Here is a 13,290-nt window from a genome sequence, read left to right on the forward strand (position 1 = left end):
AGGAAAGGCCTTATTCAGCTTATGCACCTACATCACAGTTCATCATTGAAGGAAGTCAGGACAGGAACTCAAACAGGGCAGGATCCTGGAGGCAGGAGCTGATGCAGAGGCTGTGGAGCAGAGCTGCTCACTGGTTTGTTCATCACGCTTCCTTACAGAACCCAGGACCACCAGCCTAGGGATAGCACCATCCACCATGCACGGGGCCCTCCATCAATCACTAATTAAGAAAAATCCCCTATAGTCGGATCTTATGGAGGTGTTTTCCCAATCGAGGTTCCCTCCTTCCAGATAACTCTAGTTCGTGTGTCAAGTTGACATAAGACTAGCCAGCACAGACCTGGTGGCATCTGTTTATGTCGACCAGTCTACTCTCATGCTGGCCCGGTTCAGGCTGATGGTGGGTTCCTGCAAGCTGCAGGAAGTTTTCAGATCAGTATGAAATCCAGCAAATGAGAGCTGACCAGGGGCTATCTTGGTCTCAGGCTCAGTACCTGTCTAACGGTGCCTGCCAACACACAGCCTGTGTCCCTCAGCCCCTTCCCCCATCTCCCCATCCTCTTCTTTTCCAAATCCTGAAAGCCTGTCAGTTCTTCAAGACTCGGGTCAAGTGCTCCCCTTCTGACCCCTCAGACTGTTCCTCAGGCAGAAGACTGTCCCTGCCTGTGTTCCCAGCTTCCCCTCACTGTTAGAGAACACCCGCGATGATAAATGTACAAAGAAAGAAAGGTCTGTTTGGGCTCATGGTGTTGCAGGTGTCAAACCATGTTATGTGGCAGAGTGGCAAAGCCAGTTTTCACAGCTTATGGTGCCTGAAGGAGAAGAATGGGGGGAAAGGGAGGGAGGGAGGGAGGGAGAGAGGGAGGGAGGGAGGGAGGGGTTACCTTCCAAGAGCATGCTCTCAATGCCCCTCCTCCTCTCACTTCTGAAAGCTCCCACCACGCCAGTAGCACCATGAGCTGGAGATCAAGCCTTCAGCACGTGAGTGTTGGAGTCATTTAAGAACAAGGCCATAGCCCCCCTTCTCTACCTCAGCTTCTTCTGAGTCCCACAGAGCAATCAATGCCTTCTCTGGATCCCAGCGACCTGTGTACATTCCTGTCTCTCAGCTCTTGACTGCTCTAAATTCAGACCTGGGTTAAAGGGGACAATCTTTGAGGCTTAAATTTCCGAACAACAATCCGTTCCCAGGAGAGATGAGAAGACGGGGGTAACAGATGAGGGTGGACGAGGGCTTGGAAAGAAAAGGGCAATTGTCCCAGACAGAGAGTCTGTGCTTGTGTGGGGAGAAGGCCGGATATCAACAGTCTAAATGGAATGATTCAGAGGAAACCTGAGGAGAAGAAAAAAGGACCAGAGAGGCCCAAGCCAACCTGATCAGGAAAGGAAGGAAAAGTTAGAGCCAGGAATGACCCAAAACAGCCCCTTATGCCCCACATCAGCACCTCTGAGATGACTGAGGCATGCTGGGAACATCCTGTGAAATCCTCAAGGAAATCCTTGAGATGAGGTCATCTCAAGCCAATGACTGGAGGAAGCTTTCTCACATGGTGGGGCTCTGCCCCTGACAGACACACCTACCCACCAAGGCCTAACAGAGACAAGAGCGTCTCCATGACATGTGCCTCAGAGAGTCATTGTGGGTCCAAGTGGACAGTCAGGTGTCAGTGTCACTTATGAGTCAGGTGTCACTTACGAGTCACTGTGAGTGAGTTATCTGTTCTCACTCCTTAATCTCCCTGGGCATACAGTCCCCATGCCTCCTCCCCTGGCCTGGGATCCACAGCTTCTGTGAATGACACAGCAGCTAAAGCTAACCATCACCAGTCGTTGAAGAAGCCAGCAGAAGCTCCAGCCTCGGGCTTGGGAGATGGCTCAATTGGTAAAGGAGCCCGATGTCAAGCCTGAGGACCCCGAGTTCAATCCCAGGGTCCCCTGTAGTGGGAGGAGAGAACTGACTCCCTTGGATTGCCCTCTGACCTTCACAGCCATGTGCTGTGGCACACATGCCATCGCCCTCTCCGCAAATAGATAAGATGTTTAAAAATAGCAGAACTGTTATTACAAACAACAAAAAGCTCTGGGCTCTCCAAAAGTGTGCACCCCAGATTGGGGCATCATTCTCCCCATCTCAGTGGCTCCCACTCTCTCCAGGGCCCATGTCTCAGTCTACTTATACCTAACCTTACTCACTCACATGAAAAATACACACCAGATGCTGCTCTGAGAACCCAGGATTTTGAGCAAACAGAAAGACCTTGGCATGGTTTGTCATCTAGTTCCACACAATTTTCGTGTCAGCATGGTGGCCTAGGAATTTGGTGATCCTGATCTGGGGTCAGGTTTAGAATCTACTGCCCACTGGAGCCCAAATATGATGGTTAATGCTGATTGTTGACTTTGGCTTTGCTGCCAGCGGACTTCTAGACTGAGTTACAGAACCGGTAACTTCCTTTGAGCCAACCATAAGCCTCCCACCTCTCCTCGCTGGAGCTGAAGCCAATATTCACCTCCTTCTGGAACGCAAGAGCAGAAACATCTGGAGGTCTCCAGGGAGGGGATAATGGCAGCTAGGAGAAGGTGGCAGGAGAGGAATGAAATTTCTGTGGGAACTGAAGCTGCAGGAGAAAAGTTGGACTCCCAGAATACAGTGGTTGGAACGGGGGACAGACCTGAGGAGACCCTTTTTAGCTTGTGACCCTTTTCCCTATACTTTGTCTCTGCCTGGGTCTTTGGGACAGACAGGAGCTCAATCTGCCCAGAAGGCAGGAAAGGAGGTAGCAAGCAGGTGTCACTCTTTCGGTTGTGACAGAAGTCAGTCAGTCATGGTGCCTAAGAGTAGATACTTCCCCAGCTGTGCTCATCTACAGATGCTCCTTGCATTACAGGAGGTTATGGTTACGGCCCAATATGCTTGTCATAAATTGAAATAGTGAATTTCAGGAGATAGTTCAGTAAAGTGCTGAGCAAGCATAGGGTCATGATCTTGTAATCTCAGGTTGTAAGCATGGTGACAGGTGCTTGTAAAACAGATACTGGAAAGTATAGACAGGCCCCTAGGGCTTACTAACTAGTTAGCCTAGTTTACCATGAACTCCAGGACAGTGAGAGACCCTGTCTCTTATTTAGGGTGTCCATTGCTGTGAGGAGACACCGTGACCACAGAAACTCTTGTAAAGGAAACATTTAGTTGACATGGCTCGCTCACAGTTCACAGGTTCAGTCCATTATCATCATGGCGGGATATGGAGGCGTGCAGGCAGACATGGTGCTGGAGAAGTAGCTGAGAGTGTTACATCTTGCAGGCAACAGGAAGTGGTCTAAGTGTCTTGGGGGTACCTTGAGCATATGAGACCTCAAAGCCCTCCATAGTGACACACTTTTTCCAAAAAGACCATACCTGCACCAACAAAGCCACACCTCCTTATAATGCCACTCCCTATGAGCCTATGGAGGCCAATTACATTCAAACTACTTGCCTCAAAAAAAAAAAAAATACAGACCTTGAGAAATGACAGCCAAGGTTGTGTTCTGGTTCCCACATGTACAGACATCCACAGGAACACCTGCATGCGAGCATGCGCAGACACACACACAGAGAGAGAGAGAGAGAGACAGAGACAGAGACAGAGACAGAGACAGAGACAGAGAGAGCAAGTACAGTACAGCCCATAGAACAGAACAGGCTACTTCCCTCAATGAGTGTGTGACAGACAGTTGTAGCCAAGGGCTGCTGCTAAGCATGAGACAGGATCATATTCCATATAATGTCTCTAGTTCAGGAAAGATCAAAATGCAAAATATGACTCCTACTAAATGCATAACTCTGTCAGGCCAATATGAAACATAAGTCAGGCTACAGATCCTGCCCAGCTGTCTCATGGGTGAGGTCGTGGGCCCATTCTGTGTCTTCAAGTATCATGTTTCTGTCAGAAGGACAGTGATTTCCCAGGGATTATGAGTGTCATTGACACTTCCAGTACCTTGCTGCAGCAGTCACTCCTCTGAGTGTTTTTGTGTGTTCCCTGCTGTTGTAATTTAAGGAAAGACACCAAGCGACAGGGTTCAAACAGAGGGTTTTTTTTTTTATTTGTTTGTTTGTTTTAGATTAGGGAAAAGGATCATAAAAAGGGAAAGGGAAGGGGGAAGACCGGCCTCCAGGGACAGGAGCAGCAGGAGAGAGGAGAGAGGGAAGAGGGGGAGAGAGGGAGGGGGGAGAGAGGGGAACAGACAGAGAGAGGGAGAGAAAGAGAGAGAAGAGGCCCTTTTAAAAGGGAACAAGGTGAATATGCACAGGTGGTGCTCTTAGTGGCTGCAGCTGAGTATCCTGTCAGGAGCACTGTGAGGGGAACTGCCCAGGGTCAACCCCAAGGACAGGCCAGTGCAGATGCCTGAATACTAACACCTGCTTCTGCCCCCAAGTCACCCAGAACTCAATCAAACAGTTTGATTATAGAAAACAAAACCGGATATTTTCTTCAAAGGCAGTATTTGCAATACCTGGATGTGCTGGCTAGTCTTCATTCAACTGGACGCACAAAGTAAAGTCAAGAGAGAGGAAAGAGCCTCCATTGAGAAAGTGCCTCCATAAGATCCGGCTGTAAGGCATTTTCAAAATTAGAGGCCAATATAGGAGGGCCCAGCCCATGGTGGGTGGTGTCAGCCATCCTGGGGCTGGTGGTCCTGGGTTCTATAAGAAAGCAGGCTGAGCAAGCCATGAATAGAAGCCAGTAAGCACCACTCCTCCACAGCCTCCACCCGCAGCTCCTGCTTCCAGGTTCCTGACCTGTTTGAGTTCCTGTCTTGACTTCCTTCGGTGATGAACAGCCATGTGGAAGTGTAAGTTGAGTAAACCCTTTCCTGCCCAACTTGCTTTTAGTCATGGTGTTTCGTAGAAGCAACAGAAACCTAATTGAGACCCCGGCCGTTGCTTAAGGGGAAGGCCTTCACTCCACCCAGGAAGCACCATTAAAAAACCCTACGCAGCCACTGTGGTTTTTGATCTTCCCCAAGATCAACACGGACTGCATGGGATCAGGTTGGAGAATTTCGTGCCTGTCAGGGGGAAAGATTGATATGACTTGGGCACTTTCTATTCAGACCCTGAAAATCAATTCAACTGGGAGCTTAGAATTTGCTCATCCAGGACAGGCTGGCAACCACACAGCATACAGAAAGTTGACCCTGGGCAGTTCCCCCTCACAGTGCTCCTGGGTTTCACTGAGTCCAGTATTATGAGCAGGCCTCTATGGGTGGTGTTTGCTTCCATATGCACGTAGAGGTCAGTCTTCCCAAGACATCTCTGGTCCTGTGCTCCCTGGGAAGGTCAGTCAGGCTAATGTGTATCCGGCCAATGCATGGAGAGACAAACTAAGAATGGAGAAGTGGCCCTTGACACGGGGAAGCAGGGGTGAGGGTGGGAGGGCTGTGCGGTCGCTGGTTAGCGATCTGGTTAGCTCGCTTCACACCAAAAGCCATCCTCATCCCACAGAGGGTGTGTCTGGATAAGACTGGGTGCTGACCCCCAAGATTCTCCAACCTCTCTGCCCACCTATCACTACCCCCTCCACAGAGGGGATAAAACAAACCCTCTGAGCTCCGTCACTCTTTTATAAAAGCTTGTGAAGTCTCTGAGCATCAGTTTCTCCATCTGTGAAATGAGGTTTTCGTTCTCGGGCTGCCTGGAATACAGAGTCAGACCCCCACCCTGCGCGCGCGCGCGCGGGGGCACACACACAAACCACACACCAAGTGGGTACTCAGAGCGCAGCCACGCCCCCGCAAAGACCACGCCCCTCACCTGCTGACCCAGCCTCCGCGTTGTCATGGCAACACGCGTACACAGGCGGGCGCGCGGGGTGCTGGCGGAGCTGGAGACTGGGCAGAGTGCGGCAGGCCGCCTCGCCCGGGAGCTGTCAAGCGGCTCCCAGCCCGCGAGGCTCTAGGAGGACAGAACACTAGCTTCCTCCTCCTGCCAGGTGAGTGCGATTCCAAGGAGGACTGGCAAAGAGCAGTGGTGATGGGAGGAGGCGTGTCCCCGCCCCCAAGCTCTCCAATCCAGGCGACACCTTCCTCTTTAAGTGCAGTCACACCCTGTCACCAGAGGCATCCTGATGGGACCTTAGGCCACTAAGATGTCCACCTGGTGCAGCTGGGATTAGGAAGGGAGCTCTCTGCCTTAGCGGGCCATCCACCAGCCGTCAGAGAGACCCCCTCGCCTGACCTCACATGCTCAGCTATAACTCGGAGGAAAGAAAGTACACAGCTGTCTCCCAGGCTAAGTAGCCCTCGAAGAGTGTTCACTCCATGGCCCATCTGTAACCCATCTCAGACCCACGTGTGATGGAAACGTTTTGGCTTTTGGGAGGGTATCAAGAGAGAGCCAATCCACAGTTCGGCATGTTCAAAGCGACCACAGTTATTTTTCAGGCAGGTGACGGACTGCTTAGGGCCAGACTAAGATGTGGAAACACTTCTAAATTTCTGTCTAGGATTGACACTGAAGTGGGGGTGAAAGGTAGAGCCCTCTGCAGCTAGAGGCCGAACACCTCTATCTGCCTGGTACCACAGCTCTGGGCACTGGAGATTTAGTAGTGACCAAAACTGTCAGGATGGCAGAGGGCCCCAAGATTTCACTCTACAAGCAAGCTAACGAGGGAGGGCAGCTAACAAGTGAAGGAAGGCAGGCAGAAGGCAGGAGACTCCCAGCCCAGAGATTCCCACCCCTTGCGTCATCTGTCCTGCAGCCACTCCGGATTCCCTCATGCAGGTGGGTGTGGTGGTAGGTGTCTGTGAACACAGCTCCCAGAAGGTGAAGGCAAAGAGTCAGGAGTTCAAGGAAAGCAGAGACCCAAGTGTCCTCACCATCACAGCTAGAGGGTTGTTGTTTCTATCTGTAGTTTCAAGCTCTACTTTCCAGAAGTTTCTTATTTGAAAAGAAAATGGGGACTGTTGCTCTTACACCTGGCATTGAGATGTGTCCCAGGCACCTGGATGGAGCCCAGTTAGAATTCAAACAGAAAGATGCATTATCACCAATGTTTTAGCAGTGTTCAATGTTTTTAAACCATGCAGAACTTATTTTTGGAATGCATTGTGACACAGAAATACAAATGGATGCATAGGTGGGAAAGAGAACACAGCAAGCTGGGCATGGGATACACCCTGTAATCCTAGAGCCTGGGAGGTAGAGATGGGGAAATGAGTTCAAAGTCATTCTCAGCTATACAGTGAGTTTCAGACCAGCCTGAGCTACCTGGAGAACCTGTCTCAAACCCAAACCTAATAATGATAATAACAATAATAGCAAACTATTGATTACAGAATCTGGGAGGCACACTCATAGGAGTTCAATTTCTACTTTCTTTTCTTTCTTTTAATATGTCTTGGGGTTTTGCCTGCAATCTTTCTGTCCAGTTGTGTCTACTCAGTGTCCATGAAGGTCTGAAGAGGGATTGGATCCCCTGAAGCTGAGGTTATGAATGGTCATGAGCCACCGAGTAGATGCTGGGACAATCAAACCTGAGTCCTTTACAAACTGGAGAAGCCTCTTGCTGAGGTTCTCTTATCCCACCAGGTCCTGCCACCCTGCTTCAGCCCCAAATAAGCACACAGAGACATATATTAATTTATTTATAAACTGTTGACCAATGATTTGGGCTTCTTATTGGCTAGCTCTCTCTTAATTATTAACCCATTTCTGTTAATCTAAGTATTTCCATGTGGTCTTATCTTACCAGAGAAGGGTCCAGACCTGTCACTCCTTCCTCCTCTACATGGTATCCTCTTCTGTTTCTCTCTGCCTACCTTTCCCAGAATTCTCCAGCCTTGTCCAGCCTATCTTCCTGCCTCTATTGGCCAAACAGTGTTGTATTCATCAACCAATAATAGAAACATATATACAGAAGAACATGCCCCATCAGAAGCCAGTGCTTTTAGCCTCTGAGCCATCTTTCTGGCTTCTTTTGATTTTCTTTTGATGTACTCTAGTCCACTCTCAAACGTGAAATCCTTCTGTCTCAGCTTCCATAGTGCTGGGTTACAAGCATGTGCCCCCACACCCAGCTCACTGTCTGCTTCAAAGATCTCTGTATATTTGATATTTCCATAATAAAAACACTGGGGGGAAACTGTGCACAGTTCTGATCACACAGAATCTTGCATCTTCCTACTTTATCTTTAGAAATCAGTCCTTGGATCAGTGTGATGGCTCAGCAGGTAAAAGTACTTGCAGAGCAAGCCCAAGGGCCTGAGTTTGAGTCCCATCACTCACGCACAGAAGGAGGGAGCTGACTTCTGCAAGTTGTCCTATAATCTTCATATGCTTACTGAGGTGTGTGGACACCTGCACAAAAATACACTCTGTGTGCACACACACGGGGTGTTTTAAAATTAAAAAGAAACGGGGGGGGGGATTGACATATGAAGCAAGCTTGTTCCTAATTTGAACTAATAAAAGAATAAAATAAAAAAGAAACACCCCCTTTCCTAATTCAGTATAGTAATTTACAAAGAGTATCAGTTGTTGCTTGCTTTTTCAGTGGCCAACTCTTGGTGCTTTAAACTCAGTGGAAGCGTGTATGGGTCTCTGAACTGGAGTTTGAGAAGCCCAAGTTAGCATCAATGATAGCAGAGTTTGTTGTGTAGCAGGCAGCCTAGGAGAGAGTACCTCAGCCACAGTGCCTGCACTAGTAAGTGCCAGGTCCTAACTAATCCACATGAGCAGCCATGGATAACTAGGTGGGCAGCCACCATCCATGGCATTCAGGTTGCGCTTGGCTTATTTAGAGCTTTGTTTTTTCTTCTCCCAGTTAAGAAATACCATCTGGGTCCTGGAGAGATGGCTCAGTGGTTAAGAGTTCTTACTGAACTGCTCTTGCAGAGAAACCAGGTCCAGTTCCAGCACCCACATGGCAGATCACAACCACTTGGCTTTTTTTATATATTGGTTTATTTTATGTATATTTTATGTATATGTATATGTATATGCCCTATATGCATGTATGTCTTTGTGCCAGAAGACAGCTTCAGATCCTATTACAGATGGTTGTGAGCCACCTTGTGGTTGCTGGGAATTGAATTCGGGACCTCTGGAAGAGCAGCCGGTGCTCTTAACCTCTGAGCCATCTCTCCAGTCCCCTCCCCAAAGGATCTGGTACCCTCTTCAACTTCTACATGTTTCTACATGCACTTGGTGCACAGACATTTGCTCGAGCACACACACACATTCACATAAGGTAAATAATTTTTTAAAATACCTTGAATTAGATTATCAGATTTCAATTCTTCTCTGCTAGTGATCACTATTATGAGAGATGAACTTCAAAAGGCATAACCTTGTCACCATCTGGTCACTCCCTGTCACTACAGACCTCTCCCTCAGGACACGATGACCCTATGTTGACCACATTATCCCGGTCTGACTTACGTGTTTCCCTAACCAAAGCCTTTTGGAACCCTTCTGCAGGGAGATCAGAGAGAATGAAAGCTTATTTGAAGAGTGCAGATGGCTTTTTTGTCCTAAATAAAAGCACCACGATCGGCAAGCATGTGGATTCTGACCTCGTCTTACAGGTGAGAACACAGCCCACCCCTGCCCCATGATACTCCAGGGCTCCTTAGTGTAGATGCAAGGCTCTCAAAGCCCAAAGGCTGCATCTGGCAAGCAGCCACCTCAATCCTCGTGCTGCCAAAAGTCCATCATCATGTGCAGTAATCTCCCAGGTGGAGGAGGGAAGCTGAGAGTCACCTGGGGGTGATGGGCCTCCCGCCTGTGGCTGTACACATCCTCACGTGTCTCAAGTTGTCCCCTGTCCAGAAGCAGCCTTCTGGGTGAGTTTGGAAGGTGTGCACAGGGCAGGTGTATTGAACTGTCCTCCCCAGCCCTGTGCCAGGGGAGCCCTCTCTCTATCCAAAGCAACCCCCGCCCCCAACAGATCTTTCCCTTTCCATAGCCTGCCCTCTAGGGGACTCTGGAGTACAGGAAACTCTGAGGTGAACCCTTGGGCTTAGTGGGCAGCCCTCCTTTGACTTCGCTTCATTCGCTAATGAGCTGTGGTTTGATCCAATGCCTCAATTCACTAACAGCCAAGGAAGCTGAAGAAGTGAATAATAAAAACAGACATTCAGAGCCTCTTTAAATATTCAAGCAGGTTAAAATATGTATGGAAGAGCAGAGAGGCAGGGATGGAGCCCCCTCCAGCAGGAAAGCAGGGCAAGCAGGGGATGGAGCCCCACCCCCCAGGAGGAGACCAGGGCTATCTGCACCATCACAGACCTGGATCCCACTCCAGAGTTATAGCGGCCCCTCCCACCACCCAGAGCCCCGAAGCCAGCACTCATCTTCTCCATATTGATAAATCTGTTGTTTGGACAAGGTTACATCAATAACATCACTTGGGTGTGTGACCTTTTGAGGTAGGCTTTTGTTTTGGTTTGGTTTCCCTTTTCACTTAGGCTTGGGGATGTATTTAGATTGCTATCTTGTTTCTTTTTTATTGCTGGGTAGTATTCAGTAGTATGGACAAACTCCCATCCATTTAACCATTCATGTACCTGTTGAGATTATCTCTAGTTGGGGGTCGTTACAGAAAACTGCTCATTTCTGGTTGCTGTCTATTGCTGTGATAAACACCATGACCAAAAGCAACTTGAGGAAAGGATTTATTTGGCTTGCATGTTCTGATAGCAATTCAGCCATGAGGGATGCCAACTCAGGAACTCAAGGCAGGGGCTGAAGCAGAGGTCACAGAGGAACGTGGCTTCCTGGCTTGCTCAGTTAGCTTTCTTAAACACCCCCAGGACCACCTGCCCAGGGGTGGCACCATCCTCAATGTGCTGACCCCTCCCACATCAACTGTCAACCAAGAGATGCCTCCCAGGCTTGCCCAAAGGCCAGTCTGATGGAGGCATTTCCTTAATTGAGGCTTCTCTTACAAAACGGTTCCAGATTGCACCAAATTTACAAAACTTCCAACCAGTTTCTGAGGGGTCATGAATGCCTGGGGATGTGATGACAGGGTCACATAGCGATGTTTGTTTGGTACCTAGAGACACACTTGTCCAAAGCTGCTGTGCAGTTTCCATCTCCATCAGCAATGTAGGGGGAGATGGTTTCGCACCCCACTTCAGCAGTGAGTGCTCTCCCAGGTTAGCTATAGCGTTTCTAGAAAGTTCGCCTAGTCGTAGAACAAATGTGACCAATTTAAAAATAGCCTTCCCATCCTCGGGGTCAGTTCTTTTACACTTATATCTCCAGGGCCAGCTCTGCTGTGTCCCCAGCCCGGGTGTAGGGGCCACCCTCCTGAGTGCTGCAGCTGATGAGGCCAGCTCTCCCAGTGGCAAGCACTTTTACCTGCTGGGCCATTTCACTGCCCTGGGGATCTCTCTTTTTTTTTTGGACCCGACTATAAGGCACAGGCTTGGAGGACAGACAGATCTGGGCCTGGACTTCTTTCAGCCATTTCCTGGCTGTGTGGCTTTAAGCTTATGTTCCCCATTGTAAACTATGTACCTCTCTGGGTTCTTGTGATGCTGAACAAGAAAAGGCATCCAAACGCCTGGCACACAACGCTAAGTAAATAACACCGTGATCATTGTTATGGTCTCATAGACTGAGGATGAGAGAGGTTCTCAGGAGTTTGGGGGGGGTGGGCACCTATGGAGACTGAAAGCTGTTTGGAAAAGGGAACTAATGAGAATCATTATTATACAGGGAGAAATGGAGTGGCATTTGATATAAAAATAATTGTCCACCTACTGTCCTTGGCCTTGTTCAAATGGAAGTCATCCAGGGTTAAGAGAGCATGCCACTAATACAGAACCCAGCCCACATGAGACTCACAACTGCCTGTAACTCCAGTTCCAGGGGCTTCAACACCCAGCAAGTACACACACACACACACACACACACACACACACACACACGCACACACGTAAAAATAAAAATTCAAAAAGTCACCCCACTGAATAAAGTTGAACCAGTGAGGCTTTAGTGGATGAAAGGCTTTCTGCCAAGTCTGACCCCTGTGCATTTGATCCTGGGACCCACATGGTGGAAAAAAAAATCAGTTCCTCCAAGTTTTCCTCTGACCCCCACTTGTGTGCCATGGCATAGGCACACCCCCCCAAACTAATAAATGTAATTTAAAAAAAAAAACTTTTTTTTTTTCCGAGACAGGGTTTCCCTGTGGCTTTGGAGGCTGTCCTGGAACTAGCTCTTGTAGACCAGGCTGGTCTCGAACTCACAGAGATCCTCCTGCCTCTGCCTCCCGAGTGCTGGGATTAAAGGTGTGTGCCACCACTGCCGGCCAAAAAAAAATCTTACAATCAATAATTTTGTTTGCTTAGGTCAGTTCTAAAGGACGAGGAACCCCCTCACCAAGACTTCTTTTCATTGGTAAACCCAACCTCATATTGGGCGTAGATGTCATTGTATTTTGACATTACAGTTCCTGATGATGAAAGGGAGTTGAGTACTTAAAATCATAGAAAGTAGCCAGGAGTGGTGGCATGGACCTTCATACCCAGCACTTGGGAAGCAGAGGCAGTTAAATTTCTATGAGTTCAAGGCCAGCTTTGTCTACATAGCAAGTACCAGCCCAGTGAAGGGCTACATAGTAAGACTGTCTCAAAAATGAAAACAAAACTAAACAAAGTACAAGGGGAAAAATCAAATATAATCATATGGCATAGATACAGCTAGTTTCTGGGGCTTGCCTTCCAGACTTTTCTCTACCCCCTGCACAGATTTAGGCTCTCTTGTGGGAACAGGAAGTCCACCTTAGCCAGCCTGGTCTCCACTGTTAATACCACACATTCATTCCATAAATATTTACCTGGTGTGTCAGCGCCTAAGGCAGAGTCACATGGTCCTGTAATCAGGAAGCAGATACAGGCCATGAGTGCCCACAGATGTGCTAAGAGTCAAATGTCAGCATCAGGGCTCGAAAGGGAAGGCCAGCAAAGGTCAAGGAGGACTCAACCACCCAAGGGAGCGAGCGAGGGAGGGAATTGCAAAGGCCCTGAGGTGTGAGGCCATGTGGTGAGCCCAGACCACTGAAAGAAGAGCTGTGGTCATCAGAAGACTGGGAAGGGGTGGAGAGTCAGGTGGGACTCCTGTGTGGCTGTTAGGAGTCTGGTCCAGATGGGAGAGCAAGGGGAGAAAGGCACTGAAGGACTCCCGGCAAGGGAGGGGAGCCAATTTCAAAATGGCCACTCTGGCTGTGGTGTGGTTAGATCCACTCCCTGACTTAACCCAGCTCAGTGCTAAACCCTCCTGAGGTGTAATTT

General features: G+C 48.9%; 1 protein-coding gene across 1 annotated transcript in view; it reads left to right on the forward strand.

The window, feature by feature from the left end:
* The first annotated feature begins 9,480 nt into the window (after positions 1-9,480).
* Fhad1 (forkhead associated phosphopeptide binding domain 1) overlaps positions 9,481-13,290 on the forward strand; it is a 115,022-nt gene continuing 111,212 nt past the window's right edge. Inside the window, exon 1 of the mRNA XM_035439431.1 lies at positions 9,481-9,573. Within this exon, the coding sequence (XP_035295322.1) occupies positions 9,481-9,573 (93 nt within the window). The remainder of the gene's footprint in view (positions 9,574-13,290) is intronic.

Source organism: Cricetulus griseus, chromosome 2, assembly GCF_003668045.3.
Source record: "Cricetulus griseus strain 17A/GY chromosome 2, alternate assembly CriGri-PICRH-1.0, whole genome shotgun sequence".
Taxonomy (NCBI): domain Eukaryota; kingdom Metazoa; phylum Chordata; class Mammalia; order Rodentia; family Cricetidae; genus Cricetulus; species Cricetulus griseus.